Genomic DNA, 11,958 nt, shown 5'->3' on the forward strand with positions numbered 1-11,958 from the left:
TGTTGGCCTTCTTCTTCAGTACCCAGGTGGTGGAGGCCAACTATTGCAGAACCAATTAGGTGACACAGAAAACCTTTTAAATATGACAGATTTATTGCAAATAATGTTATTCTAAACCCATGTATAAAGTTGGATTTGTGTAAGAAAGCTGCTCCAAGGATCTGGAGGAATTCCCCACTGGCTCTGGATTTAAGAGTTCTGAAATTTCCCAAGTCCTTCAAGGTTGGTGGGAATTAATTATTATGGTTTCATTTATGCAGCACTCTGTGCTATTCAAGTAAGTTAGCGAGTGAGTCTGTAGGAAGTTAGTGAGTGAATATGTGAGTGTATCCCTTGGGTAAGGCATGTAATCATTAAGTCACAGATACAACCCACTGATATTATTAGTATTATGAAAAATCTAGGAAATAAGGATTGAACTGACTAAGGATTGACCAAGAGTTACTATGGCTTTATACTATGTAAATAAATCAAAACATGAGTTTTAAATTGTAATCCTAAACTCTTTTAACCTGTTAGCAATCCTTAGTGAGCTCAGTAGGGCTTTCTTCTGAGTAGATCTGCATACACTTACTGAGGGTAATTACAGTGTATATCAGGCACCCCCAACCTGCAGCCCTCCAGATGTTTTGGCCTACAACTCCCATGATCGCTGGTTAACAGGAACAATGGTCAGGGATGATGGGAATTGTAGTCCAAAACATCTGGAGGGCCGAAGGTTGGGGGTGCCTGGTGTGTATCTTCAGTCAAAGCTGAAGGAGCCAGATTCAGACCCAGTGAAAGCAAATCTATCCATCCACATTTCTAGTGCAACCTTTCTCAGCGTGGAATATGCAGGATTATCTGGTTTTTAAGTATCTCAAAACAGCCATGTGAGTTGGGCAAACTGAAAGGTCGCTTGATAACCTTCATGAATTAGCAGGGATTTGAACCTAGATTTCCAAGCCTATTCCAAGCCATAACCTATGATAATTACCGATACAAGAGACACTGTAGATTGTATTTTTTTCAGAATTAGGAATAATTTTGCACCCTAAATGCAGCAGAGGTTTTCGAAAGAAATCAGATAATAGAAGGGTTGTATAACTGTCACCTACATTGTTTGGAGACATTTATTGAATTATGTGGTTTAAAATGCAGAATTATTTTTATGATGGTTAGTAGTATAATTAGATTCCAAATGTGGAATTTATCTCCTCCTTAACCATGATCTGCAGCCAAGAACAAACCTGGGCTATAGACTGTGGTGAAGAAGTGGAATTTTCCAACTTTTAAAACAGAAGGACTTCTAATATTTATTTATTTGTTAAATTTATAACCTGTCTTTCCTCCCAAAGCAGCTCAGGGGGGCAAATGCACAAGGGATAAAGTGAAACCTCTAAAAGCGATTCTGATACAGATGCAAAGTGGGAAAGATCTTTACTTAGAAGGCTTTTTGGAAGAGGAAGGTCTTCAGGAAGGTGATGAAAAGGCAACAGAAATGGCACATGTCTGATATTTAAGGGGAGGGGATTCCTACACTAAAAACCCAATTCCAATCTTGTGTAGAATGGATGTGCTGATAAGGCACTCACCTGCAGTGCATAGGGATGGATTAGCCGTATAAGAGGCGAGACAAGCTTTTAGGTATCCTGGTTCAAAGCAGTATAGGGCTTTATACACCAGAACCAGCACCTTGAACTTAGCCCTGTAGCTAACTGGGAGCCAGTGCAATTCTTGCAGCAGCAGCAGCAGCAGCAGCAGCAGCACAACATGGTAGTAATACCCTGCTCTGGTGAGCGGTCAAGTCCCTGCATTTTGCACTAGCTGCAGTTTCTGGATCACCCTCAAGGGCAGCCCCACACAACGTGCATTGCAGTAATCCAACCTGGAGGTTACCCATGCATGGCTACCCTGGTCATCATGGATGCCTTGAAGCCCCGAGCTAGAACACTAAAGGCAGCCTCAGCATGGCTGTTGAAATCATCCAGAACCATTGTTCTGGGCACTTCCAACAGCACACCTGTCACCAAAGAGTCATTTCTATGCAGAGAGGAAAGGTTTAAATGTTTGTGGGTTTCTTTTAAAGCCATTCCCAAATTAAGGGTGTGTGTGGAATTACTGGCGGATGACTAAATTTGATTGCAGATCTACCTGCCTTTCTGACCATCAGTTCATTTTAGAAACCTGACACAAGAGCGTCTGCCTTCCATACAGGTGCGCTAACAGTGGAAGAGGCTGAAAAGCATTTTTAAATTGCACAGGTGAAATTGGGCAGAGCAGGACATTGCAGCACAAATTGAGGCTTGTACAGTGGTACCTCAGGTTACAGATGCTTCGGGTTACAGACTCCGCTAACCCAGAAATAGTACCTCGGGTTAAGAACTTTGCTTCAGGATGAGAACAGAAATCGTGCTCTGGTGGCATGGCGGCAGCAGGAGGCCCCATTAGCTAAAGTGGTGCTTCAGGTTAAGAACAGTTTCAGGTTAAGAACGGACCTCCGGAACGAATTAAGTTCTTAACCCGAGGTACCACTGTATTAGAAATCAATCTACAACTAAGTTACAATCCAAAGTGCACAGAGTGCCAGCTACATCTAGTGGCTGCAGGTAGGTTACTGCAAATTTCCCACAGGCACAGCCATGGCCTGTCATCTATCATGTTAAATTACTCCTATTTCATTTGAACTATGTAAAACTTGACTTGAGATCAAAGATACTCTGGATTTAATGTCCCAAGAACTCATGAAATCTCCTTGACATATATGTACAATGCTTTAGACTCTATTTTAAAAGGGGTCATGCTTGACTGACAGTCTTGGCAACTGTTGGAAAAAGCCGCAGCTTTTAATTAACATCCGTTGCAGTGAGAGAAAACCAGCCACGGAATGGTTAATATACCAATGAACAAAAAGCTGTGGCATCCCGAGTTGCCTGCCTAGTTTCTCTTTGTTTTTGTTATATCTAGAAAACTCCTGGTACTGCTAAGTAAAATATCCTGTTTAAAATATGCTGTTGTGTCTGTCATTGATGTAGTGAAACGAAAAGCTATACTGCAGCAATAGGATTCGTCTTTCAAAAATGACAGGTGTTAAGAAAAGCAGTTGGAGCCACTAAGAACTGAGCTAACCCTTAGAAGTCATACCCCTTCATTTACATACGCTTGCTCCTTGGTCATGGAAGTGTTTGGCATTACATGGAAAAGGATGGTTGGTTCAACAGGTGAATGAATATAAGAGATAAGTTTAATGAATCCAGTGTGCTTAAACTTGGTTAGCTTTAACACTAACAAAAGAACAATCACATGGGACCCCCAATCCAAAACAGGCTCCTTACCTAAATGGAGCCCTCACATTGGTTTCCTGCTGAAAATCTCCTCCACAGTTGATATTTGCCTCAGAGGTCCCCTTTGAGGCCAGATAGCAGTGGGGAAAGTTGCTTCTCAGCAAGAAACAGATGTGGGCCTCCAACATGGGCCATTCTGGAGCGGGTCCCCACTTGGCTCATTTTCCATCAGTATAAAGCCCTAGAGGCCAAATGACATGTTTACAGGAACAGCATGTTGAGGACTGGCCACACCTCTTAAGAGCATACAAAGGGCTTGCTGGATGAAGCCAATGCCCCCTCTACTCTACAGGGGCAGCCAGATGCCTGGGAGAAACTCACAAGCAAAAGGGCCCTCTCCCCTCCCGCAGGTTGCAGCAACTGGTACTCAGAAGAATTACTGCCTCCGACCATGGAGACAGAGCATCACCTTCATCATGGCTAGTAGCCATTGATTGAAGCATCCTCCCTGGATTTGCCTAATCCTTGTTTAAAGTTATCAAAGTTGGTGACTATCACTGCCTCTTGTGTGAGCGAGCACCATAGTTTAACTATGCAAGAGCTGAGGGATGTCCCTGGTATGGGGGGGGGGAGGAGGGAGGGATGGAAGGGGGGGAAAGGGAGGAAAATAATGTATGTGATTATATGGTTTGATAATTTGTTATGTTGAAATTGCTTAATAAAGTTACAGATAGGTAGCCGTGTTGGTCTGCCATAGTCAAAATAAAAAAATTCCTTCCAGTAGCACCTTAAAGACCAACTAAGTTAGTTCTTGGTATGAGCTTTTGTGTGCATGCACACTTCTTCAGATACGAAAGCTCATACCAAGAACTAACTTAGTTGGTCTTTAAGGTGCTGCTGGAAGGAATTTTTTTATTTTGCTTAATAAAAATACTTTAAAAAATACTTTAAAAAACTATGCAAGGGGCATACCGCCCTGAAACTTCCAACATTTAGCTTCAATGGACATCCACAGATTCTAGCCTTATGTGGTGGAAAAAACTTTTCTCTGCCTGCTTTCTCCATGCCATGCATCATTTTATAAACTTATATCACATTACCTCCAACTCACCATTTCTCTAAACTGAAAAGTCCCAAATGTTGCCACCTTTCCTCATAGGGGAGGGGGTGTTGATCCATCCACTTGATTATTTCATTGGCCCATTTCTCGACTTTTTCTCCAACTTCACAACATGCTTTTCGATGTGAGGCAACCAGAACTATACACGGTGTTCCAAATGAGGTCACGTCATAGATTTGCGTAACGGCAGTATGCTATTGGCAGTTTTATTTTCAATTCTTTTTCTGATAATCCCTAGCATGGGGACCTTGATGCAGATTGGCGGCCTGGCCCAGGGAGAAAGGGTTTTAAAAAACAACAACCCTGCTTCTGTGCTGCAGTCCCAAATCTAGATCACAGATGCTATTGTTAAAAAAGTAAGTAAGAAGCACGGTCACTCCTAAGCATGCTATTACTGCATTGGGTCATTTGGCTTTGAGTTAGTATACAAACCCCAATTTCCAGATTCAAAGTGCTATGGGCTAAATCTACTGCACCAAAAGAACTGAAACTTTTTAAAAATTTATTATAGGGATCAACTAATCCAGGAGTACATTGAAAGGTAAATGTCCCATTGGCCAGAATCATCATTTCTTCTCTTTCAGGCCCAGTTTTCCACACAATTATCATAGTCTAACATCTCTATATGGCTCCTTTTGTGTGGAGGATGGGGAGAAAGGAATTCTTTTCATTGAATTGCGATCTACATTCCACAAGGTGGCACCAATGCCTAATATATTCAGGCATGAAGAAGAGTGTTTACATTTCAAAGCTGACCACCCATAACAGATTAGGGGATTAATATTTTGCTCTAAAGGATCTGGCCTTTACTGTTGACATCAATTTATGTGCCGCGTAGGCTTTTGCAGTTGTAAAAGTCATCCAGACTATAAACTGCACAATAGATGTCACCTTCTTCTTAGTGTGCCTCCCTTGAGCACCTCATAAACAGCTGTGAGCAGCTAACTGTTCTTGCCAGCTGCATGGCAGCAGCGAGACGTCTTTCTCAGCACCAGCAAAAGTGGCTGTCACCGCTCGCCGCAAGAGAGCGACGCTGTTTTATTATTCATCAGCACCTATTTTCTTAACAAGTGTCTCTTGTGCTGCTTCTGCGCACGGCTTATCGTTGATCTCCATTGCAAATAAAGCGCCGTGTCTATTTATGGCCAAGGCTTAAAGAACAGTAGAGCTCATGTACCATATGAGAACTTTTTGAAAAAGAGCCAAAGTACAGAGGTCAAGTTTCCTGTGCTATAAGCAACTTAAACAGGAACGTAACACTCTTCCCCCTAGCCTAGTTTGCAAAATAATCTGGCAATGGCTGGCAAACTAGGTCACTGCTCACATCATAATTATACACTTTGGTCTAGTGTAAATAAGTGGTTTAAAGTTATTATTATTTTTATTATTAGAGAAAGTTACAGAAAATATTATGGAGCACCTTGGACCTGATCTGTTCTGCCAGAAGTTGAGGAGTTAAGCTCTGACGCTTCCCAAACTTCAGTTCAGAGACAGGGTTCATGAAAATGTTTGCAAAACGTTGCTTTTCAACTGTATGTGAACCTGTGTTGTGACTTTATATACTGTTACAAAACAAACACTAGAGTAATCCAACTCCCAGTATATTTTAAGCTTCTCTAGAAGCTTAAGGTTGCTTTATATGGAAAGATCTGTGAAGGTTGCAATTCTAAAAGCAGTGAATGGAATTTACTACCAAGTAATTGTACACAGGATTCTGCTGTAGGTGTACCTTTGAACTGTCATATATCATATGGAAACTCAAAAGAGCCAATATTGGCTATAGCTCCCTATCAAATGTACACTCACTGGAAAAATCTGAGCTTGTGGCCATGTAATACATGAAATTGCTCTCCCTTTAAATAAATTTACAAAAGCCCTAAATATTTTTTGAAAAAAACACTTGATAGCAGAGTTGGACAGCTTTGTAGCACCTGATAAACTTAAAGTTATGCAGTTTGCTGCATGTAAACAAGAAGTTTTTTCTTGTATGATCAAGAGACGCCAGTTATTGAATGATCTCCTACCTAAAGAATTACCTAGACATAACTTTATAGTTCTTTGCTCGATCAGTCACCAAAGAAAGCAGAACTATCCCATGAAGTTTACGCAGAGTATTTAAATTCCAATAGTACGCCTTCTAGTTTAAAAGCATGTTGTTAAGTAATGTTAGACCCCTAAGTTGCTTTAGTAGCCAGGTAACTATTTTTTAGAAGTATAGAATGTCAGCCATCTTGGATCCACACACTTTCCTAGCCAAATACCCCAAGCCATCTAGGTCAAAACTTGACCTCTGTTAAGTCCAAGTCAAAGATGCAGATTAGAGAGCCTTAAAATAAACTGATGCAAGGTTTCAACACAGCTATACCTGTATTCCTGTAAATAGTACATGCAGACAAAAATATAAAATCCTAATGTAATGGTAAGATGGCTGGAAGCAATTACTGCTTGAAACCAAGCATGCACAACCCCAAATATTATTTGCTTATGTCAATGCCCTTGTTCTCAGTTGCCCTTGCCTTCCCATATTCAATGATTTTGTTGATGCACAAGCATAAACCATGGGGGAAATTTTGAATTATCTTCATATGGAAGACTAAGAAGAACCAAAATAAGTTCTAGTCCAGTTGTTCTCTCTCTCAAGCCACAACCACCTATCCCAAGGCCACATGGCAGAGAACAGGTGCAGGGCACCTGGAAAGAAAAAAATGTTGATGGGCGACAAAGGCAAGCCTTGTGTTACAACAGAAAAAGTACAGAAACCCAAGACACACACCCAAGCTGACTGCCACAGATCTAGATGCAGTTATAAGAATGGCTGGCCAGCTAACCTTTTTCTATTTTATAAATACAGTACAAGAGAGTTCAAACCCAATAATTCTTCTGTTCCCAGAAGGTTTTCCCACATGGAGTCTTGAACCATGACATGCCACCACATCTGTATTGGAAGTTACTATGAGACAGGGGGACAGGTCTAAACTTGTTGCACGTATTTCAGTTTTAGTCTACAAGAGAGTTTGGTGAATGAGGGGTCAGGTCAGCGCATTCAATTGCTGTGACCTTGAAAAAAAAAATGTGATTAAGTCCATTGTCAAAGACACCACCTTTACTCATATTACTACTGAAACAGCATTTCACCTGATCCTAGCTATTGTTGGGGGGGGGGATAGTGCCTACTCTTGCCTTAATGTATATAAACAGTTTCTGCTCTTCTATGCCAAAATGTGGAAGTTATTCATTTTTGGTGTCAGGATTCACCTTCTAGACAGGAAGACTCGTTTAACTTTGCCCAATGAAAACATTTCCCACCAAAGTTCTCCTTCTTTTCTTTCTGCCTTCTTTCTGCCCAATGAAAACTCATGGAATGCAAGGGGTTTTTTTTGGTTATCATTTGCTAACAGCATTAGATGCTAAAGAGGGAACAAAACCTGTCTTTTGTTGAACCCTTCTGGATGACAGCAAATATATTTACATGAAGAATCAAGTCTTATGGATAAGATAAGTGAGAGTATTTATAAAATTAAAGTTTAATAGATAAATAGAATAAATACTTTTATGCATCATAATTCTGGACGACTACATTTAAAGCAAGTAAATTGGCAAATCACAAAGTTGTTGCCTCTTGGCAATTTCACTTTAGATAAAATCACACAGGCATGTTACAATGTTACTTATGAGACTGATGTCATAATTAGGCTTAAATCCTTTAAAAAAAAACTTTCTGCACTGATCATGACATATAGCATACAATGGTGTCATGTAGATTTTCTTTCAGAATGTTTCACACAACCCAACAGCTCAACAAGTTAAATGGGTTATATGTATCGAACATTTGTGAGGTGGAGAGGAGGAAAAAATAAAATTCTAAAGAAAAAAATTTGGTAACTGGTGTCTAGAAAAAATTAAAGCAGGTAACTTTTTTTATTGACATTGGCAAATTAAAATAGAATAAATTAACAAGTATGTTCTCAAAAAAATTGTACAAAAATACTGTCAAATTTCCTAAAAAGCTTTCAACACAGTAGTTTGCTCCCCCCGTACTGAATAAACTATGCACAATGCCAAAATGAAAATATGCTGACGATAGAACCAGAATAAAATAAAATCCTATGAAATGCTTTCCCCAACAACTAGACACCATTCCATTCACACTATATTATTGTCTGTACAGATTGGGGGGTAGGGAGGAAAGAAAGGGTGCAGACAGCAGAGTTTAAGTAACAGTACTATTTTTCCTGATCAGAGAGGGTTTGGCCCACATTTGTTAAGCTTCCAGTTCAGCAGACTAAAAAAAAATTAGTTTCACTGCAAATGCATAGTTAAAAACAAAGCAAGAGGGCAGTATTTGTGCAGGAATCTACCCTGAAGTTCATGCAACCAACTAATGCAATATTTTTGTCCTTCAACTCAGAATTTGAATGCAGTTTTCAGTCATCTGAAATGATAGCCTATAGAAAATCCACAATATTAAGCACTTTGCCAATATTCATATCTAACAGTTGAAATAATTGGTATGTTGCCAGTGAAGAAATTATAGCTGAGGAATTACTAAAAAAGGCTGAATCAGTTAAAATTATTATAGGGAAGGGGAGGGCATAATGGAGTGTCCACGTTTAAGAAGAAGAAAAAAGTGGCAGCCAATTTAAAAGGGGGGAAACAATTATACAAGCTTATAGTTTACTCTGCTTCCCAGATACTTGAGCTCCTAAAAGCCTTTGAAATACTGTGTCTAGAGGGAATGTTTTCATTCATACAGATAAAAAAAGTCAAATCTTGTTTGGCAAGAAGTCAGCAGCTCACTCTGCTGGACTGCTGTTTGCAAACGAAGTCCGTCATGAAATCAAACTCGTTCTGTCCCAACCACAGCTCAGGAAGCTCCTTGATGCGATCCAAGCCCATTTCTATGACTAAGGACATAAGCACCTCCTCGTCGATGAAGTCAGTGTCTATGACATTGGGAGGCAGCATTGCTGCAGGGACGTGGGGCACAGAGGCCGGCACGCTGCTGCCTCCGCTGCCTGCGCCGTGCTTTGGGTTGCAGTCTCTGAAATGCTGGGTGGCTCCGTTGAGCTGGTGGCTGGCAGGGTGCAAGTCCGGCATGTAGTGGTTGTGAGGGTACGGGTGGTGGCTGAAGTACTGGTTGTTGAGCTTTTGCAGCTGCATGCTGGCCGTCAAGGGCCCTGCCTGGGTGGCAACCGTAGGAGCCATGAACTGGGAATTGTTAAACCTCGCCGTTGGAGGCATGGTGCTGGGAGGGTGCCCCCCGTTCACGTTCCCCGGCCCCATGGCGTGCCGGATCCCACTGTTTGCATTCATATTTCCACCTCCGTAATGTATATGGTCGCTCATCAAGGCACTGAAGGCATGTTGCTGCTGCTGCTGGTGGTGGTGGGTGGGAAACTGACCCATTCCCATTCGATGCGCTGGGTGGTGATGAAGCCCATTGGTTCCGTCGGGGAAGCGCCCGTGGTTCATGGCCATCATGTGGTCTGCCATTTCCAGCCTTTAAAAGTTAATGTTTACAGAGAGAGAGAGAAAGAAAGAGATAAACATTGTGTGTGCGTGCGCGCTTGCCAGCAACCAGCGCCGCTTTTCTCACTAAACTGCCTTTCTCCTTAGGAAACCGTCTGCAGGGTAATCACGCCTCGCGGCACGAATTCTACCCCGGACGGGTTCTTTCCCTCCTGACAGCAATGTTTCCTTACAGTTCTCAGGCGGCTCTGGGTTTCTTTTCTCCAGCCTGCAATAGGCAGGAAGGCACCTTGTGCAAAAGGGGAAGGATACAGCCGCCTATCCCTCCCACCGCAACTCGTGCACACCCCGGAGCTAAATGAGCGTGCACACCATCAACAATCCCCCTTCCTCCCAACCCGAATTCATTTGCCTCCAACCGCGTACGTTTCTTTTATTTAATTTTTTTTAGCATGCCCTTGCACAAAACGGCTTACATAAGGCAGGCAGAGCGGCGCGCGACCTTCTCCCTTTCTCCTTGTCAAGAGCAACTTTGGGAATTTAAAGTCTGCAAGGGTTCTTTGCAATCCGAGAAGAAGTGGATTGAGGGGTTCTGCTGAAAATGCACTCCTTGGCCCCCTCTCCCCTCCAAACATCCCCATTGAGCGCATTGCAGGAAGAAGCACCCCCCGTCAAAAAAGAGACCCCCACTTTGCGCGCCACTTACCTCACGCCCTCTCTCTTGTTTGCTCCAAACGTGTTGCTAAAATCAGTCAGTAAAGATCTCCCAGCATAGAGCAAGCGGTTGTCTTTTCCCCTCCTCTGTGCTCGCGTAAGTGGAGTATAATCTTTATATTATTGCTATTCCTGCTGCTGCTGCTGCTGCTGCATAAACCAGTCTCAGAGCCGCTGCTTTCCCTCCTCGGCGCGTTTCTCATCAGCACTTGCCAACAATGAGCTGTATTTCCTACCCAGCTTTGGCCACAGCTAATATAGGATTTCAAAAGGGAGGAGCGAAAGCCTTCACAGGCAACCAGAAGTAAAACCTGGAGCAGGCGAAGAAGGGGGGGAGAAAACCCAACAAGCCAGGCGGAACTGGAAGGAATCCAAAGAATCCTGTTCCTTCTGCCTGAGTGACACGTGGGTTTGCTGATGTCCTCCGGTCGGCGCGCTTTGCTAAGGACCTCCATTTCACAGATCTCGGAAATGGATCGGGGGCTGCCGGGGGGCAAGAGCAATGAGAGGGAACAGGAACCCTGGCCGCGGCGAGAGCCATCGCTCACCATTATGGATGGAGCGGCACTTCGTGTTCAGCCGCGATCTGTTTACATCCCTTCCCTCGCACTGATCTATCATGCTATTAGGGTGCTGGCTGTCGTACATTCCCAGCGTGGACGTTTATTGCAGGGTTATTCGATATGGGAATTATTATTATCATTATTATTATTATTAGCCATCTGTATATAATGTCACCGTCCTTCCCCAGTCCTGGAGAGAGAAAAGCCCTTGCATTTTCACAGAAAGCTGGCCCCCTTCTTTATCTTCCCACAATGGCTGCGCTCCCTTCCAGCACGTGGTAACAGGGAGGGCTCTTCAATAGGGCTACTTTGGAGCAACGGCTAACTTATTCGCAGCCTCTCCCCTTTGCCTCCTGCACACGCACACTGGTGTGGTGTGTTGCGCGCGCGCAAGCACACCCGCACAAAAAGAGCCTGCAGGATTCCTGGAGGAGCGCGTCCTCCAGGGCACGCACACCCAGATCCAAGCCACGCTTTCGAGGTGGCGCGCCGCTTCTCCGTGCACATTTTGCTGGTAGCTTTGGCACTCAAACGGAGGCGTCTCTGCTCTGCAAACAAATCCAGCGATCCTCGGCCCAGGCATCCCCCTCCCTCTCCCCGCTTTTTTTTTTTTTTTTAGTAAACAAACATGAGCCACAGCAGTGTATACTTGCCCTTACTTCGGGAGGTTGGGGCTAAAGGCGGCTCTGCAGGATTGACCGGCCTCCCGGTATCTACGGAGGCAATCGGTTTTGCAGTAAGCAAACACCCATGGCAGGTTTATATGGCTGTAAAAAGGAGGCTACGCGATAATTGCTCTGTGAATAAAGCACGTCCCACCCGCCCGCAT

At 43.2% G+C, this 11,958-nt stretch overlaps 1 protein-coding gene across 1 annotated transcript; it reads right to left on the reverse strand.

The window, feature by feature from the left end:
- Nucleotides 1-7,889: 7,889 nt before the first annotated feature.
- CITED2 (Cbp/p300 interacting transactivator with Glu/Asp rich carboxy-terminal domain 2) lies at nucleotides 7,890-10,898 on the reverse strand. Its single transcript, XM_081186842.1, has 2 exons — nucleotides 10,559-10,898; nucleotides 7,890-9,883 (listed from the first exon to the last, which is right to left on the reverse strand). The coding sequence occupies exon 2, from the start codon at nucleotides 9,874-9,876 to the stop codon at nucleotides 9,169-9,171; it is 708 nt and encodes a 235-aa protein (XP_081042968.1). The 5' UTR covers nucleotides 9,877-9,883; nucleotides 10,559-10,898; the 3' UTR covers nucleotides 7,890-9,168.
- Between the last annotated feature and the right edge of the window lie 1,060 nt (nucleotides 10,899-11,958).

Source organism: Podarcis bocagei (assembly GCF_964188305.1).
Source record: "Podarcis bocagei genome assembly, chromosome: 3".
Classification (NCBI taxonomy): domain Eukaryota; kingdom Metazoa; phylum Chordata; class Lepidosauria; order Squamata; family Lacertidae; genus Podarcis; species Podarcis bocagei.

Excerpts from the sequence above, each read along its gene's own strand:
- CITED2 (XM_081186842.1), bottom strand. The coding sequence starts at position 9,876 with ATGGCAGACCACATGATGGCCATGAACCACGGGCGCTTCCCCGACGGA.